The 25,631-nt window shown below is 36.2% G+C and overlaps 1 protein-coding gene across 10 annotated transcripts in view; it reads left to right on the forward strand.

Moving 5' to 3' along the window:
- The window catches only part of NAA16 (N-alpha-acetyltransferase 16, NatA auxiliary subunit), a 69,154-nt gene that overhangs the window by 41,566 nt on the left and 1,957 nt on the right, over nucleotides 1-25,631 (forward strand). For 6 of the 10 annotated variants that reach the window (XM_082435816.1, XM_082435818.1, XM_082435821.1 and 3 more), the window contains 10 exons: nucleotides 2,104-2,176; nucleotides 4,552-4,721; nucleotides 5,061-5,213; nucleotides 12,174-12,302; nucleotides 18,238-18,451; nucleotides 19,288-19,481; nucleotides 20,760-20,868; nucleotides 21,294-21,392; nucleotides 21,735-21,878; nucleotides 24,985-25,082. In XM_082435816.1, the coding sequence (XP_082291942.1) occupies nucleotides 2,104-2,176; nucleotides 4,552-4,721; nucleotides 5,061-5,213; nucleotides 12,174-12,302; nucleotides 18,238-18,451; nucleotides 19,288-19,481; nucleotides 20,760-20,868; nucleotides 21,294-21,392; nucleotides 21,735-21,878; nucleotides 24,985-25,082 (1,383 nt within the window). Of the gene's footprint in view, nucleotides 1-2,103; nucleotides 2,177-4,551; nucleotides 4,722-5,060; nucleotides 5,214-12,173; nucleotides 12,303-12,879; nucleotides 13,021-18,237; nucleotides 18,452-19,287; nucleotides 19,482-20,759; nucleotides 20,869-21,293; nucleotides 21,393-21,734; nucleotides 21,879-24,984; nucleotides 25,083-25,631 lie in introns of those variants that run through there. The other 4 variants (XR_014256400.1, XR_014256401.1, XR_014256402.1 and 1 more) reach the window with 4 other exon arrangements.

Genomic DNA, 25,631 nt, shown 5'->3' on the forward strand with positions numbered 1-25,631 from the left:
GGAAATGTTTTCAGTCTCTCACCATTAAGTATGATGTTCATTGTGGGTTTTTCATATTTGGCATTCATTATATTGAGATAGTTTCCTTCTGTTCATAGTTTGGTGAATGTTTTTATAAGGAAAGGGTAGTGAATTTTGTCACATACTTTTTCTGCAACAATTGAGATAATCATGTGGGTATTTTTCCTTCATTTTGTTGATGTGGCAAGTTATATTGATCAGTTTTTATGTTAAACCATCCTTGCATTCCAGGAATAAATTCCTCTTGGTCATGGTGTATAATCCTTTCAATATGCTGCTGAGGCATGTTTGCTAGTATTTTGTTGAGGATTTTGCATCCATATTCATCAGGGGTGTTGGTCAGTAGTTTTCTTGTGGTGTTCTTGTCTGGCTTTGGTATGAGAGTAATGCTGGCCTCAGAATGAGTTTGGAAGTGTTCCCTTCTTTTTGATTTTTTGGCAGAGTTTGGTATTAGTTTTTTAAATGTTGGGTAGAATTCACCATTGAAGCCCTTGGGTCTAGGGCTGTTCTTTGTTGGTAGGTTTTTTGTTTGTTTGTTTTTTAAATTAATTTTTATTGGAGTATAGTTGCTTTACAATGTTGTGTTAGTTTCTGCTGTACAGCGAAGTGAATCAGCTATATGTATACATTATCCTCTCTTTTTTGGATTTCCTTCCCATTTTGGTCACCACAGAGCATTGAGTAGAGTTCTCTGTGCTATACAGTAGGTTCTTATTAGTTAATCTGTTTTATACATAGCAGTGTACATATGTCAATCCCAGTTTCCCAATTCATCCCCCTTCCCCTTCCCCCACTGGTATCCATATGTTTGTTCTCTGGTAGGTTTTTGATTTCTGGTTCAATCTCCTTACTAGTTATAGGTCTATTCACATTTTAATAACCATTCTTTTTAAACAGTCTTTGTTTTAAAAATCTTATTAAAATAATACAGCATTATTGTGTTTTAAAAGAGTGTCCTCATATTCTACTACCCTAATCCATTTGGTCATATTTCCAGTGAGTATGTATCTATACGTATATGTTTTGGTGAAGTCATAATGTGTGTAAATTCTTTTCATGTTCTGTTTTTTATATGTTACTTACATATTTTCCCCCACTTTTAATGTGTACTGTCCCACCTAGTCCTTATTGCCCTTCTATCTAAGAGAATTATGCCCTACAATGCAACATTCTTGTCAGAAAGATATCATGTAAGCCTGAGAAGTGTTTTAATTTGACCTTTTTTGTTTTTTTGACTGCTGTCAGTGGGACAGTTTTAAAATAATACTGTATTGGTCACATACTATTATAAGTTTTAATGGTTTTTCTTCACTTTTGACCTTTGTTTTTCTGAAGTTCACAAATAAGGTGGTTATATTTTCTAACTCATTTTGAACAGGTAACATCAACAGACATTTAAAACAAACCATGCATAGAAGCTACTTTTTTCCCCTGCCACTTCTAATTCATGTCACTTTTCTTTTGCACTTTCAGGGCATAGCATGTTTACAGTGTAGTGTATAATATTTCAGTCCTACCTAAGTGCAGCACTGGAATGAAAATCTATCAAAATGATCACTAAAAACAAAGGTAGTTTAAACATCTTGTTAGGAGTTTACTTAACTTCTTCCATCAACTCACTGTATAATTTAGATGATTTCACTTGACTTTTTTGTAATGAGTGACATTTTAGAAAATCTGAATATATAATGGCTTACAACTTCACCCTGTAACAATGGGAAGCAAAAGGCAAATAAATTGTTAATAATAATAAATTATACAGGTGAGTTCTTTGGCCAAAAAGAAAAAAAGGAGTGTGTGGTAACTAGTGATGATTTGTCCATCAAAACCTGAAACTTGATATTTATTGAGATGAGAAATTAATGAGATTCTGTTTTACTCTTAATAAAGAGAGCAGTACGTTTTCTGTTTTTCTCATTTTCCCCCAACACAGGGAGTGGGGAAAAGCAGACACCCCAATTTATAATTAATTTATTGTTCTGGAATAAGCTGTATATTGCTTACAAATCTAATTTAATCCATAGTAAATAAAAATATCATCATAAAATATTTTTAAATTTTAAAACTATGTTTCTTTAACAGATTTCTGTAATCCAGGAGCTTGTTACTAATTATGAAGCCTCTCTGAAAACGTGTGACTTTTTTAGCCCTTATGGTAAGTTTAAATTAGATTGAGTTGAAATTTGGTTACTCATTTCAATCCATTTTTAGTCACTTACACTAACATTATCTTATGTTTATTATGTATGTGCTACATGATAACTGTTCCCTAAATAGTTTTTGAATTAGTGAATGAAATGAGAAGAGCACTTGCAATCTTAAGTAATTAAAAATGTCCTAATCTTGTCGGGGGGAGTTGACTCCATTTTAATATGAATAAACAGAATTGAGAGGTTGAGCAGCTTGACCAAGATCAAGTAGTTTATGCTGAAATGTATTTTTCCTGAATTCCTACTTCTTTGTTCTTTCTACTCTTATATTACTTTAAATCCTGTATAATTTGGTTCTTTGTTTTTCTGTTTGTAGGGGCATATGTAAATCAAGGCAGCTTTATTTAGAAAACACTCTAGAATGCTTTCAGTCATGCAAATGGTAACTTTGGTTTCTTCTTGCATCTTTTATTTGTTATCGTCCTTTTGTTCTTGTTAGTTTGAAACAAATTTCACAATAAAATAACAGACACAGAAGTAAATAATGAACCCTCGTGTCCCCATCACCTACCTTCTTTTATCAGTGTTTCCCGGTATTATTTGAAGTATCTTCTGTCGACTTTTTTTTCCTGGAGTATTTTTAAAGCAGACATACTGTTTCCCCTGTCAGTACCTTAGTATGCATCTCTAACTGTTTAAAACACTTAAACACAAGATGTAGCCACAGTGCTGTCTTACACAAAATTAACTCTCATACCACAGTATCTAACACCCAGTCCGCATGCAAATTTTCCCGATTATTTAAAAAATTGTATAACTGGTTTATTTGAATATGGATCCAGCTAAGATCCACACTACATTTGATTGTTATGTCTCTGATATTCTTTTAATCTTGAGCAGTGCTGTCCACTCGTTTCCCTTTTTAAAAAAAAAGGTTGTCGAAAGGTCATTTGTCTTGTGGAACATACCATGTTTTGAATTTGGCTGATTGTTTTCTCGTGGTATCAGTTAATACATTTTGCTGTCATCCATATTTCTTACAAAGTTCGGGTTAGATTTACCGACTTTTTTTTGTTTTTTGGCCTTGCCGTGTGGCAAGTGAGATCTTAGTTCCCCAACCAGGGATTGAACCCGTGCCCCCTGCAGTGGAAACGTGGAGTCCTAACCACTGGACCGCCAGGCAATTCCCCTAGATTTACAGGCTTGATTGGATTCAGGTTCCGTGTGAATACTTCATACGTGACACTTTGTACTTCCTGTTATATCACATCTGAAGGCGGAAAACATTCTGGTTGTCTCCCTTTTTGTGATATTAAGATTGATCAGGGTTTTGATGTTTGTCAGCCTAATCTGCCCATTAAAATTTCTTCACTGACCACTCACCTAATGATTTTTGCGGCCACTGAGAATCGTTGCCTTCATCCCTTATTTCATTCTAATCATCATTCCATCTGCATTTATTAGCTGGAATTCTTACAGAGAGGTTTTTTTTTTAATTAGTTATCTATTTTATACATGTTAGTGTATATATTGTCAATCCCAAGCAAAGAACTTTTCTTCATCAAATATTTGGTTCCCCTGAAATGTAGTTTATATGAGAGGAGCAAGATAAATGCTTGGCTCTTTGCCTGTGTTTATTATTTGTGTTTTAATTTTATGCTAATCTGTGTGTTTTCATTGTTGTCATTTCATTTGGTCATCTAGTCTAGCAGACCTTCTGTGTTTTCTGAGGTGGCATGGGTAAATTCTCCTTTCTGCTCTTTCTACCTCATTTTATACCTGTGTGTCTTCCCTTCCGAAATCCATTTTGAGAGCTTGGTATTTCTTTATCTACTCTTCTGTAGCTTGAGGGTACAGAGTGGGGAACCAGATAGAGCTCTGCTGATTCTATGTGACCATCTTGTCAGGAGTGTGTCCTCCTAATACCCTTCAACTTTGGGTTTCCCTGATGTAGTGTCGAGGCCTACTTACAATGCTAAGTAAGCCCTGGCCATTCTTGCCTTCGTGGAAATTTTGCAGTGATTGTTAGGGACATCTTTTCTTCAAGCTATTTTCCTTGACTTTTCCTGGACCTGCTGCCTTATGCTCTCAGCCTGAGAATTCGTAGAGTTAGATTGATTTACCTCTTTTCCCCAAACTATTTCTTTGGAGTGAGGTATGGGTAGAAGCCTATGAAACCAGCATCTTTTTTCTCTGTTTGGCTGCTACTTTTTGGACTTTATGACATGAAGTCATATCTCTTTCTGTTGAACTTGGTCATTTTTGCTGGATTTTTACTGCTTATCGTAATAGTTAATTTCAGTATGCATTGGGAGAAAGAAAGTATGTGAGTTGCTCTACTTTGCCTTATTCCCCGTAATGATTTTATATTTGATTGCAGAGAATGGGGAGACAGAACCCCCAACGACACTACTCTGGGTTCAGTATTTCCTGGCACAGCACTTTGATAAACTTGGGCAGTATTCTTTGGCTTTGGATTATATTAATGCTGCAATTGCTAGTACTCCAACTCTAATAGAATTATTCTATATGAAAGCAAAAATTTACAAGGTAAAATCTTTGTCATGTTTTTTGAGTAGTTGAAGAATTTGGCCATTTTAGGAACGCTTGGAGTTGTTTCTGTGTAGAGATAACTGTTAGGACACCCTGATAATCTATTCCTAATATTCTAATAATCCTGAGGAGTTTTATGTTATATAGTTGTATAGTCAGTATTAATAGTTTCAACTCTTAGTAAATATTAATTGTAATGTATCTAAAGATTTCTAGATAAATTTGACAGAAATGTAACAGATTTCTAATTTGTCTTTAAGAACTTTTTCCATTATATTGTACCCATATTCTCTTAGTCATAAACAGTGATTTCTTTAATACTTTCATTTCTTAAAGCATATAGGTAATCTCAGAGAAGCTGCCAAGTGGATGGATGAAGCTCAGTCTTTAGACACAGCTGATAGATTCATCAACTCCAAGTGTGCAAAATATATGCTTCGAGCAAATATGATAAAAGAAGCAGAGGAAATGTGCTCCAAGTTCACAAGGGTAGGAAATGGCGTGTAATTGTCTGAGTTAGTAAAATTAAACTTAAGTTCTGTGGTGATGTGTGAAGTTTGCTGCTGAAGTTCCTAAGAATTCACTTTTGTTATTATTACTTTTTAATCTTGTTTAGCTCATATCCTAAGTATGGTTTCTTACTGTGGTTGATGTATGTGCATGTGCTTCTCGTGGGAGATGATTAAAAAGCAATAACAGGAGCAAAATACCTTTATACAGCAATAAGCATTATGCCATACTTAAGTGCTTATATGCAAGATTTGATTTATTGTTCTTTTGTTTCACTAGTAATTTGTGACTGCTGTTTAATTTCTCAGTTACAGTGTCTTAACTTCATAACAGCTCATAGAGTTCTTTCTCTGTAGAACTAACTTCTGAGGACTACTGGTCTCTGTGACATTTAAGAATTTAAGTTCTTTCAAATTGTTAGGCTAAACATTTATTCCTTTTGTTTCATCTTTCACCATCCTTTCATATCCTTTACGCAGCCTTTCTGTTATATTGTAAAAACAGTACATGTTTATGGTTAAAAATATAAGGAGGCTAATGGAACAGAATAGAAAACTGTTCACACATATTTGGGAACTTGGTATGTATCAGAGGTGCTTTAAAAATCAGAGATGAAAAGATATTGTTTGGATAATTATTTATTTGTGTTGAAAAAAATAAAATGACATCCTTATCTTACACTGCACACAGATCAGTTACAGGTGGATTAAAGATCTAAAAGCAAACCTTTCACACTTTTAGAAGAAAGTATAGAAGTTTATCTTTAGGGCTCAAGGTAGGAAACATTTCTTAAGACACCAGACACATAAAGGTACAAGAGTAAAATTGATACACTTGATTATATCAAAATTAAGGATAATGTATAACAAAAAATGATTATAAGCAAAGTGACAAGGCAAACCATAGAATTGGAGAAGATATTTCCAACTCATATAAGAAGAAAAGAATTTATAAAGAAAGCCGAAGAAGTCACTGAAATAGTTACACATTGAATGTAACATAGAGGCATTATGAGAAAACCATGTTTCAAGTTTGATTTCCAAGTTTTAATTAAGATACTTCAAAATAAGTAATTTATATCTCCAAGTGCATTACATACAAAGTGGAGGGCTTTAGTGCTGGTGTTTGTAAGTAAGTTGTTTAGGATGAAAATAAGTTACCACTGTGCTCTGTGATGCTAATGTATCACTAATACAGCACCAGTGTACCACCTTGTTTAAATGTTAACTAGATTCTAGTTGTGTCTGGGTGTTAATTGAAACCCGTTATAATTTAGAAGCCACAGAATAGCTTGAATTTTTATTGTGAAAATTTAACTGCTTGCAAGAATGATGTCATAGAAGCATTAAATACACATACACACACAATACTCAATAAGAAAAAGATGAGACAATACAAATATGGGCAAAGGAGATGAATAACTAGTTCACAGAAGTAGAATATGGAATGGCCAAAAGATATCTTCATTAGTAATCGGGGAAAAAGACAATATATCATTTTTTTACCCGTGAAATTACCCAGAAATTTAAGTCTGACATTACTTGGTATTGACAAATGGTATGTCATTCATACACAAACGCACACATGCACACACATCTCACATACGTATACCATACATCTGTATTGTGTATATATTAATGATGAGAAAGAAACAACGTATGGTCTATGCGTGTGATGTACATATACACATATAGGTTTAATTTTTCATTAAAGGCTACTACTTATAGATCATTTGTTTCTCTCATCGTAAAAGAGCTTTTTCTTTTTCTTTTTTTTAATTTTTAATTTACTTTCGGCTGCGTTGGGTCTTCATTGCTGCATGTGGGCTTTCTCTAGTTGTGGTGAGCAGGGGCTACTCTGTCGCAGTGCATGGGCTTCTCATCACAGTGGATTCTCTTGTTGTGGAGCACGGGTTCTAGGCGTGTGGGCTTCAGTAGCTGTGGCGCACGGACTCTAGAGCGCAGGCTCAGTAGTTGTGGCGCACGGGCTTAGTTGCTCCGCGGCATGTGGGATCTTCCTGGACCAGGGATCAAACCCATGTCCCCTGCATTGGCAGGTGGATTCTTAACCACTGCGCCACCAGGGAAGTCCATAAAAGAGCTTTTTCATCTGAACCTGCTTGACTTCTGCTTTCTGGTATTTAGAGTGATGCTAATAATTTGTATACCATTTGTAAGGGAAAAGAGAAAAATGGCTTTAACAATTACTAATCACTGAACCAAGTACTTTATATACATGTTATTGTTTGTATATACAATCCTATATCATTACCTGCATATTGCAGTTAAGAGAATGTTTAGAGAGGTCAATTACTCTGCCAGCTGGAGATCACCCAGCTAGTCATTCGTTTGGAAACAGGATTCTAGCTTAGGTAGACTCTTTTTTTTTTTAACTTATTTTTTTTTATTTTTGGCTGCGTTGGGTCTTCATTGCTGCGCACGGGCTTTCTCTAGTTGCAGCGAGCGGGGGCAACTCTTTGTTGCAGTGCGTGGGCTTCTTGTCGCAGTGGCTTCTCCTGTTGTGGAGCATGGGCTCTAGGTGCGTGGGCTTCAGTAGTTGTGGCACGTGGGCTCAGTAGTTGTGGCTTGCGGGCTCTAGAGCGCAGGCTCAGTAGCTGTGGTACATGGGCTTATTTGCTCTGTGGCATGTGGGATCTTCCCGGACCAGGGCTCGAAGCCGTATCCCCTGAATTGGCAGGCGGATTCTTAACCACTGTGCCACCAGGGAAGCCCTAGGTAGACTCTTTAAAACCCATGTTTTAGAATTGTGTAGTAGGATACAAACTAGTGTTTCTAAAACTCATATGGCATAGGATCAACAGTAGGTGCAAAGTGGCAGATGTAGTGGGTGCAGAGTATTAGCAAGAATGATGGTAATGATCAAGGGGTCAATCCAAGAAGAAGATATAACAATCGTAAACATATACGTACCCAACATAGGAGCACCTAAATACATAAAGCAAATATTAATAGACATAAAGGGAGAAATGACAGTAACACAGTAATAGTAGGGGACTTTAATACCCCACTTACATCAGTGGACAGATCATCCAGACAGAACATCAGTAATGTTCTAAATCATTTCTAAATGCTTTCTAAAGCTGAAAGCATTTCCTCTAAGATCAGAAACAAGACAAGGATGCCCACTGTTGCCACCTTTATTCAGCATAGTAGTGGAAGTTCTAGCCACAACAATCAGACAAGAAAAAGAAATAAAAGGAATCCAATTTAGAAAGAAAGTAAACTGTAACTGTTTGCAGATGACGTGATACTATATATAGAAAATCTTAAATGCACCACCAGAAAACTGCTGAAGCTCATTAATGAATTCAGTTGCAGGATACAAAATTAATATACAGAAACCTGTTGCATTTCTATACACTAAGAACAAACTATAAGAAAGAGAAATTAAGGAAACCATCCCATTTACCATAACATCAAAAAGAATAAAATACTTAGGAATAAACCTATCCAAGGAGGTAAGAGACTTGTACTCAGAAAACTGTAAGACACTGATGAAAGAAATTGAAGAGGTCATAAACAGATGGAAAGATATATTGTGTTCATGGATTGGAAGAATTAATATTGTTAAAATGACCGTACTACCGAAGGCAATCTATAGATTCAGTGCAGTTCCTACCAAATACCAAGGGTATTTTTTCACAGAACTAGAACAAATAATTAAAAAGTTTTATGGAAACTCAGAAGACCCTGAGTAGCCAAAACAAGCTCCCTGACTTCAGACTGTACTACAAAGCTATAGTCATCAAAACAGAATGGTATTGGCACAAAAACAGACACATAGATCAGTGGAACAGAATAAAGCCCAGAAATAAATCCCACACACTTATGGTCAATTAATCTACAACAAAGGAGGCAATAATATACAGTGGAGAAATGACAGTCTCTTCAGTAAGTGGTGCTGGGAAAACTGGACAACTACACGTAAAAGAATAAAATTAGAACATTCTCTAACACTGTATACAAAAATAAACTCAAGATGGATTAAAGATCTAAATGTAAGACTGGAAACCATAAAACTCCTAGAAGAAAACATAGGCAGAACACTCTTTGACATAAATCATAGCAATTTTTTTGAATCTGTTTCCTAAAGCAAAGGAAATAAAAGCAAAAATAAACAAATGGTACCTAATTAGACTTAAAAGCTTTTTCACAGCAAAGGAAACCATCGACAAAATGAAAAAACAGCCTACTGAATGGGAAAAAAGATTTGCTAATGATGTGACCCATAAGGGGTTAATATCTAAAATAAACAGCTCATACAACTCAACATCAGAAAAACAAACAACGTGATGAAAAAATGGGCAGAAGACTTGAATAGACATTTTCCAAAGAAGACATACAGATGGCCAGCAGGCATGTGAAGAGATGCTCAACGTCATTAATCATCAGAGAAATGCAAATTTAAAGCACAGTCAGGTGTCACCTCACACCTGTCATAATGGCTGCCATCAAAAAGACCACAAATAACAAATGTTGGTGAGGATGTGGAGAAAAGGGAACACTGTTGGTGGGAATCTAAATTGGTGCAGTCAGTGTGGAAAACAGTATGGAGGTTTCTCAGAAAAAATAGAAATACCATATGACCCAGCAGTTCCACTCCTGGGTATAGATACAGAAAAAAATGAAAACACTGATTCGAAAAGATAAATGCACCCTAATGTTCATAGCATTATTTACAGTTGCCAATATATGGAAGCAATCAGTGTCCATAACAGAAGAATGGACAAAGCAGATGCAGTATATATGTATATACAATGGAATACTACTCAGCCATAAAAAAGAATGAAATTTTGCCATTTGCAACAACATGGATGGACTTGGAGGGTATTATGCTAAGTGAAGTAAGTCAGAGAAACACAAATACTGTATGATGTCACTTATATATGGAATCTAAAAAATAGAGCTAGCGAATATAACAAAAAGGAAACAGACTCTCAGATATAGAGAACAAATTAGTGGTTACCAGTGGGCCGGGAGAGAAGGGTACAGGGGCAAGATGGGGGTAAGGGATTAAGAGGTACAAACTATTGTGTATAGAATAAATAAGCTACAGGAATATATTGTACAACACAGGGAATGTAGCCAATATTTTATAATAACTATATAAATGGAGTATAACCTTTAAAAATTGTGAATTACTGTTATACACCTATAACAAATTATTGTACATCAGCCATATCAATAAAAAAAGGATGATGGGTATTAGAGAAAAATAAAATTAGGAAAATAGTAATACTGTTTATGTTCATGTAACACCTAATCACATGTAAAATCACATGACATTTTACAGCAAGGTAATTAAGGCTCTGAAGAGGTTACTTGAATCATCTTTGGTCACATAGTCAGTAGTACTGGGGCTCAAACTCTTCAATGCCCTTTCCACTGTGTCACAATTTTGAAGATTAGAAATTAGAAGAAAGTCCAAGAGTAGATGTAAAAGCAGTGATGCTTGTAGAGAAAAGTACCACCTGGAAGGCCAAGCTAGATTAGAAGTAAAGTACAATTAGAAATGAGTATATAAAACTTCTTAAGTTAAATAAATTCAGTGGTTTAAAAAAAATAAAGAACAAAAAACACCCACACAGCAAAAAACAGCCGACTAGGATATGTCTGAAAAGGCCCAGAAGAATGAAGGGGAAGAAAGAAGGGGAAAGGTAGGCCGTTTGAGGAGAGTAGTCCTCAGAGTCTGGGGCTCAGCTTGCTCGTCGTAATCATCTCCCATCATCCGCTCTTGACAAGTTGCTGTGCCGTATGGAGAGCCTGTTAGTGTATCCACACTGCTTCCCTGGCCAGGCGTGTCCCTAGTGTGTGGTGGGTGACAGTGAACTGGGGGAGGAGAATTGCTAATGACTCTGATAATCAGTTTATATCTGCTTGGTAATAAGTGAGTGAAGTGCTCATATTTCCTTCTTGCAGATTTTTCACAGTTTAGAATATTTGTAGAGTTGCTGATGCAAGTTGGAAAGTTCTAGTTAGTAAAGTTTTGAAATGAAAAATAATGTAGATTTCTTATAAACATATGTAGTCATCAAAAAATGGAATATGTATACAGCCCTAAAGATGACATAAAATACCACCATAATTTCCTTTACCCAGAGATAACTGGTTTTTATACTTGAATTCTGAAAATTGAACTGGTAACTCACAATGGCTGTGAAAGAGAAGTGAATATTAAACTTATATAAATGTACCCATATTTTTACTATCTTTCCTGGGGTCACATAAAGTATATTTTAAGTAACTGTTCTAAATTGTGACAAAACTACAGTGCCCCTGCGCTGAAACTAGGTACTCTGTGTCTTACACTCTTCTAGAATACACACTGAGCCTGAGTTAACAAATATTCTTAATAAATTCCATTATTTGGTTTTGTCAGCCCACTGCAAAGAGTTGGCATGGAACAGGACATGCTGTTAGAAGCAGACACATGGGTACAAAGGAAGTGACAACTGATAGCCTGACATGGAGGGGGAGGAGACTTGGGAAACTGAAAAGCAGGCTTGGAACTACTAGTAAGCGATTTGAAAATGATGTTGTAATTAACAGTGATCCTAAGTTGGCAAGGAAAGATTAAGTAAGTAGCTTTTGCTTAATAGACAAAAGATAGGCAGTGCTTCGTAGGATTACTGTCCTAAATAGATTAAGTAAAAGCTTTGGTGTTTAAAACTTAGCTTCAGTAATCTGCAGTCTTTTCTATGTAGGTTGTTGAATATCTCAACAGAGCTGGAAAATAAGACATGTAATTTTAAGTTGATAGGAGCCTTTTGGAAGCGCATTGATATATTTGTTACATAATTTGTTAATGCTATTTATTGTCATAATAATCCTTGTAGACATAGTTGTAAAAGAGAAAATGAGATTTTTAGGATCTCTTTTATTTGTTTGCTTCTTTTATTTATGATTGCTTCCATTTCAGGAAGGAACATCTGCCATGGAAAATCTAAATGAAATGCAATGTATGTGGTTTCAAACAGAATGCATTTCAGCTTATCAGCGTTTGGGAAGATACGGGGATGCTTTGAAAAAATGCCATGAAGTAGAAAGGGTAAGTTAATAGAGTTTTGGCTTTATTTTTCTCCTCTAAGGTGACAAAAAAAGCAGGTAGATTTCTACATGGGATCATCTACCTCTTATAACTACTTTGGAAACTTCATTTTGAAAAAATTCTTGATCTTTAGCCTTTCAAACATTCAGAAGTTGTGAATAAATGATTGCTCTCTTTTGATCCTCAAATGGTTATGATTTCGACATGTCTGCATACTTTTGTCTGAAGGAAGAAGGAAAAGATTAGTAAGTTATTGTTGCTATTATTAATATATACTCAAAATTTCTGTTCCCTAATCGGGCCATTATTGATTTTCATTTCTAGCCTAGAAAGATGCACAAGCTGATGGCCACCTCTCTCCTCTTTATGTCAGGATCTGCTCTATAGTCAGCCTCTCTCCAGTTTGTCTTCCCAGGATATTTGTTGTCACATTCAGCACTTTGTACACAATGTGTGGCTGGTTTGCAAGCTTATTTTATTACTTGCTAGGATGATGTGTGTGATGTGCCTTAGTAAGGGGACTTTTCTTTTCCTTGTGTGTGAATTTTTGTTTTCCTGTTCTTTGTCATCTCTGAAGCACTCTCCTTCCAAATGGACCACAGGAGGAAAAGAGCCACAAATGCACCCCTGAGGCAGCCCTCAGCAGCCCTCAGCTGGGGGTCACTCGGCAGCACTGTCCCAAGCTGACGCAGTATAGAGCCACAGGCGTCGTAGTCAGGTGAGCCTGATGTCTGCACTCTGGCAGTCACTTTGGCCTTTTTCCCACATGAAACTTCTGAGGTTGCCCAAAAGGAAGGCTAAATCTTAGGGGGTGGCTTTGGTCGGGAACTGGAACTAGGATTCTACCTGAGCCCTTTTAGAAATAGCTTAGTTTTTGCTTTGCTTTGTTTTGTTTTTTTCCTTTTTAAGCCTGGGCCTGATGGCTGGATTGCTGGGGAAAATCCTTCTCATCTTCTTGGAAAATATAAAGCCTTTGGATGATATGTGAAATATTCAGACAGTATCCAAGCATTCTAAGTTTAAATCAGGCTCTTATTTCTGTGACATAACCTAGATCACTAACTTGTTTCGACACTCCTAGATGATGGTCACTTTAAAAGCATTCTGCTTGTTACTAAGGAAAGACATTTTTATTAACCAGGACATTCTCAGGGAGCGGTAGATTGTTTCCTGAATGAACAGCTTGCTCGGCACGTATGGACCAGTAATTCCAGCAAGACCATAATTAGAAATTTATCAGACTTTCTGTGAAAGTCAAATTTGAACACTTGGGGGTCATCATGAACTTTTCCAGCTCTAGTCCCATTCCTCCTAACGTTAGTAACTGTACTACTTTATTCTTTTTCATATTTTTTGAGGATTGTTAGACTATGATTACTAGCTACTCCATTACTAAGTTTCATTTAGATTTTGCTTTCCCCTGAGTTTTCAGTGATTTTGAACTACTGCAGTTGAACCCTTGACCAGAGTGGGCATTGGGGTGCCAGCGCTGTGTGAGGTTGAGAATCCCTTTGTGCCTTCTCGTTGGCCCTTTGTATGTGCGACGCCTACGTATCCGTGGTTCTGTATCCATGGATGCAGCCAACCGTGGATTGTGTAGTACTGTAGTATTTACTGTTGAAAAAAATTCACATATTGGTGGGCCCACGTGGTGGTGTTCAAGGGTCAGCTGTACTTCCAGTTCAAGAAATATGTTTTGACTGGTAGAAAGCATTTTTGAAGGAAAAAAAATTAGAGGAAATCATTGGTTATCAGAGATTAAAACATGGTAGAAATCGTCACCCTCTGGTCATGTTATATAACTGTTATTGCTAGAAACTTTACAAAGTGTCTTTAGGGTTTGCTGTTGGTGCTTGAAAATATAACCAGAAGCAGATAAGTAAGAAAAGGTCCTATTCATATTCCACTTGTAAGCTAGTCTTTATAGTGAATAATTTATACTAAGAAGTAAATATTATAAGACTTAACTCTTCTAGTGGTTATGTGTGAAAACATTAGTGTATAGTACAAATAGGGTGATTAAATGTTTGCTGATTAATGCTTCTGAAATTAATTTCTAATAAAATTAATATAATCTAAAAGAAAATTCTTGATGATATAATTGTAAGGATTTACGAGTAATTACAGAAATCAAAGATATAATAGGTATCTGTTTGAGTTACTTTTGTGCCTAGGTTTGAAATATTTTAGTAAAGAAATGAGCACCTTTCAGATATAAAATTTTGCAGTTGACCTTCTAAATAGAAGGTCATTGAATAGAGAAGTAAGTTCCAAGAAGGGCTAAGTCCTTCTCCCTTCAAGAATTCATTCAAGAGTTCTTTCATTGAAGGCAGTTTCAGCTTAGGACATACTGCTGTGTGCTCTTACTAATTGGATTTGAAACATTGGAATTCTAGAATGGCCCACTGTAGTACTTTTTCTGCCTTCATCTTGCCTCCCTTGTAGGATTTTAGGATTATATATAAAGATTACGTAGTCCAACCCAATCTGATGTTTAGAACTTGTTTTATTAAAAATAAGACAAAATGACCACCTTCAAAGTACTGGCTGTAAACTTGAGTTCAGAATAATATTTTTAAGTATTTTATCTTTCAAGAATTGAGCTTTCTTTTCCTTTTTTTTCAGGTGATTAGTTTCTCATTATTTTAGTGTGTTGATTTATATCTGAAACAGGAACAATGTATATTTCTAAAACTTTGATAAGATCTAAGATTTCTGACAGATCAAAACCATAGGAAGTTCATATATTTATCTTCTAGTGCATCTTAATCTTTATCAAATTGACATGTGCTTTTATTTATTTTTTAAAATTTATTTATTTTAATTAATTTATTTTTGGCTGCATTGGGTCTTTGTTGCTCCGCGCGGGCTTTCTCTAATTGCGGCGAATGGGGGCTACTCTTGGTTTCCATGCGCGGGCTTCTCATTGCGGTGGCTTCTCTTGTTGCAGAGCACAGGCTTTAGGCGCTCAGACTTCAGTAGTTGTGGTGCGTGGGCTCAGTAGCTGTGGCTCACGGGGTCTAGAGCACAGGCTCAGTAGTTGTGGCGCACGGGCTTAGTTGCTCTGTGGCCTGTGGGATCTTCCCGGACCAGGGATCGAAGTCAGTCATGTCCCTTGCATTGGCCGGCGGATTCCTAACCACTGTGCCACCAGGGAAGTCCTGACACATGCTTTTGTAACAACCGATTTTCTATAAAGGAAATAGAGTTGCTTATTGCCCTAGTTGGTCTAGTTATTATTATTTCTTAAGTCCAAAGATTTTTGTAGCCTTTCTATGTATGAGCTCCTATTAGTCTCCTGCAGCAACTCTGAGAAGTAATGGGTGGGAGAATCTGGGTCAGAAGAGAAGGCCTAATAGGAAATTCCTAAAGAAAACCATACTTTTAAGCTGTGAATAGCATTTCTTAAGTTTTTGCTGACTTGTCTTACTTTGATACAAGCCTAATTTTGACAACTTAAGCAATTCCTGCCAGCATTCCCCCCGCATTTTCCCTCACCCCCAAAAGAGAGAACTAGTGTTCATGATGAGGGGGAAAGTGAGTTAAGGGCATGAGCTGTATGTTAAAATTAGGGTGCCTAATTTCTGCAGTGACCTAAGTGACCATATCATGTTCATGTTTGGCTGAAGTGCAGGGAAGGTAACTTTACCTATTTGCCTGTTTGTGTTATCTAGTATATTTTTATGTTTTATAAATTTGGAGACTTAAACATCACCCCAAGGTAGTTCTAGGGAGATCTTTGTGGTAATGGAATAGTTCTTTATCTTGATTGTGGTGGTGGTTACACAAATCTACACATGATAACATCACATGGAACTATACACACACATTAAGCCAATGTCAGGTTTTTGTTTTGATAGTTACTATAGGATGTAACCTTGTGGGGAAACTGAGGGAAGAGTATATGGGACATCTCTGTACTATCTTTGCAACTTCCTTTACCTATAATTATTCCAAAATTAAAAGTTAAAAAAGAAAATCAACCTAAGATTATTTAATTGTTTTTAAGTAGGAATATGCCATTCCTGAGCAGGTTCCTGAGACACAGGGCTTTCAGTGGAAAAACTGAGAAAGCCTCAGACAAACTGGGATAAGTTGGTTACCCTATTTACGGAAGACATTAACTGGAGAGAGGCAGCCTATGGGCTGTTACTGATAAAGAGCGGCTTAAATGTTTGTGGTTCCATATGGCTCCCTCTAAGACTTGACTTAAATCTATGTCTACTAATGCTCTAGGAATATCTCTTGAAACTTGTGTCTGCCTTTTTACACATCAGTGTTTCTCACCCTTAAAAAAAAGTCCTGTAATCTCTTAGATGTTTTCATCTCATTATGTGTGCCATGATTTTGGGCACTGCCATTTTTCCTCAGTCAGTTGTATTGAATTTTAAGATATTATAGTGCTAGATATAACTTGATTTATATTAGCTGTGAACAACTATGTAATTCCTTGATTTAAAAAAAGTTTATGTTATTGTTTGTCTTATTAATGGGAGGAATGCAGCTTTCAAATATAACATTAAAGCATGATTCTTGAAGTAGGAAATATAAACTAATTTAAAATGTTCATTTTTTTTCTTCCCCATTTCTTTCCTTCACAGTGTATACTTTTATTCTTTTTATCTTAGTATTCTTCCCTTAAAGTCTCAGGTACTTACTGTAATTCTGTGTATAGTGTATTTCTAATTACCAAGATAACTAAAATTATCAAATGATATGGACAATTACTAATGTGTTCTCTGCACAGTGAGTTACTAGGCCTCCAGGACAGAGGGAAAATGAAGTAGTAGCAGAGTTTGATCTGTGTTTGTGTAATGAATCATTCATTTTTTCTATATATTTTTGGCGAAGCTAGAATAGGGGAAAAGAAAGAAGATGGAGGTAGAGATGCATGTAGGGAAGAAAATAAAAGTATAAATTGTTTTGTCGGAGGGTTAGTTGTCTTTTTTCTGTGTAAGGGATTCTTAACCCTTTTTGGGCCGTGGACCCTTTGAGAATTGGATGAAAGCCTCAAGCTCTCGCCTTAGGAAAATGTTATTATGCTTGTTTATACATAGACTCCAGATTAAGAACTTTTGCTAAAATGGAACGTAAGTAGATAAATGGGAGTTTAATGAGTGAGAGAAAACCATAATGCTCTGCATTTGTAAAGCAGTTTACTGTTCAGAATGAACTTTAAAATAATTATTTGATCCCTTAGCAACCTTATGAAATTAGCTGTATGTATTGATATATCTTTATTCCTAACTTAGGTTAAATAATGGAGGCTCTAGGAAATTAACAAGTCACATGACTGATAAGCAGCTTCTCTCCTGAGTTGGCAAATATTGTGCTTATTGAATGTCTGCTGTGCTAGGCCCTGTGCCAGGTAGTGGGGATGGATATGACAGGCTTGTCCTTGAAGAGCTCTTGGTTGAATAGAACTGTCTAATTTGTAGACATTCAGTGTGAACTTATATATATTTAGTCTCCGTTCAGCTCTGTTTAACTCTGCGTTGCTACTTTTGGGGGGAATACTGAGGAGAAGTATTTCATTAAAACTAAAATATCAGTATGTTGTAATTTCCAGGTTTAAAAAATAACCTGATCATCTGACTCTAGTTCCCTGACCAGGGTTGAATTCGGGCCCGGCAGTGAAAACGCTGAGTTCTAACCACTGGACCAACAGGGAATTCCCTTCATCTGACTTATTTCATAGAAATTGAGTATCATAATAAAACATGATGTATAGGGAATGCGCATGGATCGTAGGAAGAGAAACTTAAGTTTAATGCAAAGAACACCTTGAGGTCCTTCATATGTTAAACACTGGAGAGGGCAACTAAGTGAAATTGTGACTGCTTACATTATCTTTCGGGCTTTTTATGATTTTCTTTTCAAAAGTAGACATTATTGACATAAACGTAAGAGATAATTTTGTGGTTTTGTTTTTAAGCATTTTTTTGAGATAACCGACGATCAATTTGACTTCCATACTTATTGCATGAGAAAGATGACCCTTCGTGCCTACATTGACCTTTTGAGATTAGAAGATATACTCAGGAGACATGCCTTCTATTTCAAGGCCGCTAGATCAGCTATTGAAATATATTTGAAATTGTATGATAATCCCTTGACCAATGAAAGCAAACAACAAGAAATAAATTCAGGTAACTGAAAAGGGACTTGCTTAAAGAGATTTGAAAAGAATACAAAATTTCAGAACATCATTAACATAATGATGAAAAAGTATATTATCAGATGGATGTGAAGACAACATTAGATAACTGATATACCAAAAAAAAGTGGGGGGAAGACTTAGAAAAAGTTGACAGGATGATGTGCTGTAGCTGACGCTTCTAAATTACCCTAATGGAATGACCTGCAATCATTCTAATTTTTATCGTTCGTAGGGCCCATTCAGGAAAAATAGAAATGTTTATGGGCTGGGTTTTTGGGGTTTTTTTTCTTAAATAGGAATTGAAGATAGTTTTGAGCTTTTTAGGGGAAACAAAATATATTTGTACAACTTCGAATACCTACTTGATTGAAAATAATAATGCCAATGAGAGTATCTGTATAGAGCCTTTTATCCACTAAAATGTTAATATCTAAGAATATTTGAGAAATGCATGGAGGCAAATTTCTGATCAGATCATGAGTGTTTATGTGCATTGCACTTATCCTTGATATATTGATATTCCAAGAGGATAGTCTTCAGCTCCACTTTATACAGTTTGGGACTTGAGACTGAGAGAAGATGATTTGCCTAAACCCATGTATTGTGTAGGAAGCAGAACCAGGCTAGAATTGGTTAATTTTAGTTGATGCAGCATTTGCTGTTGCATTTTGTGTGCCAGGTTTGAGCTAGTCATTAGGAGTACACTTTCTAAAGACTTCTATATAGTTGCCCCCCAAAAAACTATACTAATAGTATGTATTGAATAAGAATATGAGGAAATTGGAAACATTGACTCAGAATTTTCATTCATTTGGATATTTATAGAAAACCTGTCAGCCAAAGAATTGAAGAAAATGCTTAGCAAGCAGAGAAGAGCTCAGAAAAAGGCTAAATTAGAAGAAGAGAAAAAGCATGTGGAAAGGGAACGTCAACAAAAAAATCAAAAGAAAAAACGGGATGAAGAAGAAGAAGAAACCAGTGGTCTCAAAGAAGAACTTATACCTGAAAAATTAGAAAGGGTGAGATGAACTTACTGTCCTTATTTGATAAAATTTATGTTATTTCGTTCTGTTCTGACCGTAAACATAATTTATTTAAATCTGTAAATCAGAAGTTATTTGTAGTATTAGCCAAGATCATTATGATAGTCATCAATTATTTTTGAGTGATAATATGCAAATTTTGGCTAATGCAAATTATAGATAGAATTGTAGTTGTGGTAGGCAGAATAATGGCCCTCCAAAGGTGTCTGTGTTCTAATCCCTGGAAACTGTGAATATGTTACATTTCATGGCAAAGGGAATTAAGGTGGCAGATGGAATTTAAGGTTGTACTTAGCTGGCCTTTAAATAGGGAGAGTAGCCTGGATTATCCAGGGAAGCCCAATGTAACTAATCGCCAGGGGCCTTAAACATGGGGGAGGGAAGCAGGAGAGGAGGGCTCAGTGGTGGGAAAAGGACTCAATCCTCTGTTGTTGCTTTGAAGGGGCATGGGGCGGGAGCCACAAGCCAGAGGGTGTGGGCATCCTTGAGAAGCTGGAAGAAGGCATTGAAACATATTCTCCCTTAAAGCCTCCAAAAGGAAATGCAGTCCTGTTGACACTTTGATTTAAGCCCAGTGAGACCCACGTTGGACTTTTAACCTGCAGAACTTCAAGATAATAAATTTGTGTTAATACAGTAAATTTTTGGTAATTTGTTAGAGCAGCAGTACAATTAAATATGGAAGCATTTCATACACCTTTCTAGATAATGTTTTAGCTACAAAGAGAATAACATCTTATCTCCAGGATTTTCTCAAAGTGTTAATAGTTACTTAAGAACCAGATTTAGGGAAATATTTCCTATTTAGGGGAATAGCTAAATATTTAGGGAAATAGCTTTCTGGTTTATTCACTATGAATCTAGTATAAGTATTTTAAACTTGTCCTTTTTTTCAACTGTGTAGTGCAATTATATTTGTCTCCTTTAAATGTTTGTAGTTTAAGGGGCTTGGTAGCATAATGGTACTTGTACCATTTCATCAAGTCTGTGGAATAATTTCCTGTAATTTTTTGGATTTTTATAAAATTATCTTGATTTTATAATCAGAAAAGCAATAGAGCTATTTCCATTTTTTGAAAAGTATTGACTAGTTGTTTATAGTTGATAGTTTTAAAATTTTTTCTTGCTTACCTGGTTATATGAAGAGAACTGTCTAAATTACTTCAGCTATGTATTAATATAAAATTTGGGGGGAAATTTGACTTGTGTAACTGCTTTTTAAATACAATAATTTTTCTTTCTGTTTCAAAATAGATAGAAAATCCATTAGAAGAAGCTATCAAGTTTCTTATACCTCTTAAGAACCTTGTTGCTGATAACATTGACACTCATCTATTAGCATTTGAAATATATTTTAGAAAAGGTAATAGTTTGAATTCAGATTTTAATCCTTGATTTTATTGGTGGCCATATTCAGTAAACTCTTTGTGAATTAGATCTATTTTTGTTTCTTAGAGTTTCATTTCAACCTTCCACAAAGGCTCTTAATTCCTTTTTCCTTTGCTACTCAAAACTTTACTGAGTAATAAATTGGAATATTATGATCAAATGAATAATTTGAATAGTCATACAAGTTGTTTACCTGAAGCAATTCTTCATGATTTTTCAAGCATTTCTTTAGAAAATAATATTATCTTTGATAACCAAAGGCAGCTTTGAATTTTGCTTTTGAGTGTTATAGGAAAGATAACACTTTGTTACTGGATTTTAAGTGAGGCTAAAATAAAGTGAAGAAAATAACATACATAAATATTGATGCTGTTACTTTTATAATTTTTTCTGACATAGGAAAGTTTCTGTTAATGCTGCAGTCTGTCAAACGAGCTTTTGCCATCAACAGGAATAACCCATGGTTACATGAATGTTTAATTAAATTTTCTAAATCTGGTAAGTATAAAAAAGGTGATATTTATGTAAAAGTAAATATGACAGTTCAGCTGTCTTCCATTAAGCTGGACATTAAAGAGATTTGTAACAATGTAAAGCAAAAAAAGTATAATGTTTATAGTATTTAAATGGAGATATATCTATAAAATGAACATGCTACCAAAGATATGTTAGAAATTAGTGCATTTTAAGCTAGAATGTATTTATATTACAAAGGAGTAATACTATTTTTATTATGTAAAATATATCAAGCTTAATAATAAATATAGGTGTATTTCAATTGATTTTGTTTCAAAGCACAGACCAAAAATTTTATAAACTTCACATGTTCTGTTTTTATAGTGTCTAATCATAGTAATCTTCCAGACGTTGTGAGCAAAGTTCTGTCTCAAGAAATGCAGAAAATATTTGTTAACAAGGATTTGGAAAGTTTTAATGAGGATTTTCTCAAACATAATGCTACCTCTCTTCAGCATCTACTTTCAGGTTGGTATTTAGTTCCCAGGGTTAAAATGTTTATGGAAAAAAGTTAGAATGTGATGAAAAAAGAAAAGTTTGGAAAGATGATCAACCTCACTAACTATCAGAGAAAAAGAAATGAACACAATACCATTTTGTTTTTAATTAATTTATTTTTGGCTGTGTTGGGTCTTCGTTTCTGTGCGAGGGCTTTCTCTAGTTGCGGTGAGCGGGGGCCACTCTTCATCGCAGTGCACGGGCCTCTCACTATTGCGGCCTCTCTTGTTGCGGAGCACAGGCTCCAGACGCGCAGGCTCAGTAGTTGTGGCTCACGGGCCCAGTTGCTCCGCGGCATGTGGGATCCTCCCAGACCAGGGCTCGAACCCGTGTCCCCTGCATTGGCAGGCAGATTCTCAACCACTGCGCCACCAGGGAAGCCCCCCACAGTACCATTTTGATCTTTCAAGTTAGGAAAGATTATTTTTAAATACAACCATACAAAATCTGTGGGATGCAGCAAAAGCTTAGTTCTTAGAGGGAAGTTCATAGTGATACAGGCCTTCCTCAAAAAAACAAGAAAAATCTCAAATAAACAACCTAACCTACCACCTAAAAGGAAAGATTATTTTTGTATGGAAAAAGGAGACTAAAGTATGGGAATGATGTGGCATATAAGCACTCTTGTATTTTACTGCTGCAGGTGTGAATTGCCCTGGCCATGTAGGAAAACAATTTGTCATTCTTACCAAGAGCTTCATTACAACTGTGTCTTTTGCTGTAGTCACACGTATTTGTGTAAATAATTCTAAAGAATTAATCCAAAGCAAAGAAAGAGCTTTAACGGCGAAGATATTAACTGGAATGCTATGTGTAAGGATGGGGAAAAGAATGGAAACAAATTTAATGATGTCCAGTAATAGGGAAAACAGTAATAGGTTCATATAAAATGACAGGTAGTCATATAAAGTAATATTTATTCAAAAGATTTGTAATAACAGGGGTACTTTTATAATATATATGCAGAATTAACATATAATGTAATCTCAGCTGTGTAAAAATACACATGGCATAAAAGCTGAAGAGAAGCATCAAAGCTTTAATGGTTGACTTTGGATGTTGAGGTAATGCGACACTTATTTTTTCTTGTATTTTTTATTACTGTATATATTTTGTGTTTGTGGGTTTGTTTGTTTTCTTTTTCACTTTTTGGCCACACCTCATGGCATGCATGTGAGATCTTAGTTCCCTGACCAGGGATCAAACCCGCGCCCCCTGCAGTGGAAGCGTGGAGTCTTAACCACTGGACCGCCAGGGAAGTCCCCGTATTTTGTGTTTTGAGGATTTACTATATCCTGTCATGTTACAGGAAGGATTTTAGGCAGCTTACACAAATTCATAAAATGACAAGATGGCATAAATGAAAACTGGAAAAAGATTGTGGAAAAGCAGTTGGGGACAAAAGGAATGGAGTACATAATATAATTAACTATGCTCCTACTTTAAATATTTTAACCTAAGCTTTCTTATTGTAAAGGGAAACTGCTTGGTTGTGATAACTATGGAAAAAAGTTAATTCTCGTGAAAAATTACAGCACTTCTTGGTAGTAAGGGCAAATAAGAATTTTTCTTCAAGAACACAGAATAATGGAAGGAGACATTTCTTTATTATAATAATGGGAAATGCCTGTCTAAACATCATATGAAATTCTAAGGAAAAGATAATTTTTGCCACATTAAAAAAAAAATCCATAAAGTCAGAAGGCCAAGTGGGAAAAATACATTAGATATGTAACTAATTAAAAGCTAATAATATACATACTACTCTTATAAATTAACAATAGAAATATAAATTAATAAAAGCCCAATAGAAAAATGAGCATAGAACATGGACCGTGTAATTCATATGGGGAATATAAACTGGATTTTACTTTAAAACAGCTTTAAAAATTATTTTCTTTGTGAATATGCAAACACTTTCCTGCTGTCCGTCTGTCACACTGCTCTCTATTTTTAAAAAATAAATTTATTTATTTATTTTTGCTGTGTTGGGTCTTCGCTGCTGCTCACGGGCTTTCTTTAGTAGCGGCAAGCGGGGGCTACTCTTTGTTGCGGTGCACGGGCTTCTCATTGCGGTGGCTTCTCTTGTTGTGGAGCACGGGCTCTAGGCGCACAGGCTTCAGTAGTTGTGGCACGTGGACTCAGTAGTTGTGGCTCGTGGGCTCTAGAGCACAGGCTCAGTAGTTGTGGCGCACAGGCTTAGCTGCTCTGCGGCATGTGGGATCTTCCCGGACCAGGGCTCAAACCCGTGTCCCCTGCATTGGCAGGTAGATTCTTAACCACTGCGCCACCAGGGAAGTACCCACACTGCTCTTTGATAATAATTTGTTCCTTAAGTGTTTTATTTTAGGGTATCATCTTTTAAAAATGATTTTAGTTGAAATATTGATTGATGCCACAGGGGTAACCCATACTTACATTTTGAGTTATAGCATTTCTGAGGGGTGGAGTTGTTAAATCTGGTCTCCTGGTAAATGTTTAACAGCCATCTCTTTGTGGCAGAAAAAACCCTGATTTTAGTGTTTTGCCATAATATAAATACTCCCATTGTGACCCTAAGCTATCAATGGGATGTCATGGAACAGGGAGTTGGGAAAAGATATCACAGTCAGCTCTAGCCCACCGATTGGATACTTGGAACCATGGCTTTTTTGTTGTTATTTATTTAATTTTTAATTTATTTTTGGCTGCGTTGGGTCTTTGTTGCTGCACGTGGGCTTTCTCTAGTTGCAGCGAGCGGGGGCTACTCTTCGTTGTGGTGCGCGGGCTTCTCATTGCAGTGGCTTCTCTCGTTGCGGGGCACGGGTTCTAGGCACGCGGACTTCAGTAGTTGTGGCTTGCGGGCTCTAGAGCGCAGGCTCGGTAGTTGTGACGCACGGGCTTAGTTGCTCTGCGGCATGTGGGATCTTCCCGGACCAGAGATCGAACCCGTGTCCCCTGCATTGGCAGGTGGATTCTTAACCACTGCGCCACCAGGGAAGTCTCTGGAACCATGTTTTAAGTCACTGATCAGTATAAATCAAATCAAATGTAAGACATAGGAATGTACTCATTTTGTAATGTCTTCGTATTTCAGGTGCTAAAATGATGTATTTTCTGGACAAGTCAAGGCAAGAGAAAGCAATTGCTATTGCCACTAGACTGGATGAAACCATAAAAGATAAAAATGTAAAGGTAAGAGTTTTCACACACTGATTCCCAGAGATTGTGGATACTGAGTGATCTAACAAAACATATCTTTACAACATAATTCTTGAGTGGCCCTTCAGAGTTATGTATGGATTTGGATCTCAGCTCTTCTACCAAGTATGAGCTGTGTCATGTTAGGCAAGTTACCTTTCTTAGCTTCCTTTTCCTCATTTATAAAGTGAGGATGAAAATACTGTCTATCTCAGAGTTGGTGTTAACTGAAATAGTAAACTGTGAAGTGCTTGGCACATAGTAAGCTCTCAGTAAATGGGAACTATTGTTATTAATAAAGGACACTTTCAGTGATCACAGTTTCAGATACTCACTTTTTTTAAGTATTAGAATTCTATCACCTTTATTTTTTTTTTTTGACTGTTGGGTCTTCATTGCTGAGCGCGGGCTACTCTTCGTTGTGGTGTGCAGGCTTCTCATTGCAGTGGCTTCTCTTCTTGTGGAGCACGGGCTCTAGGCGTGCGGGCTTCAGTAGTTGCAGCACGTGGGCCCTAGGGCACGCAGGCCTCAGTAGTTGTGGCG

This window comes from Balaenoptera physalus (genome assembly GCF_965194825.1).
Source record: "Balaenoptera physalus genome assembly, chromosome: 18".
NCBI classification, from domain to species: Eukaryota; Metazoa; Chordata; class Mammalia; order Artiodactyla; family Balaenopteridae; genus Balaenoptera; species Balaenoptera physalus.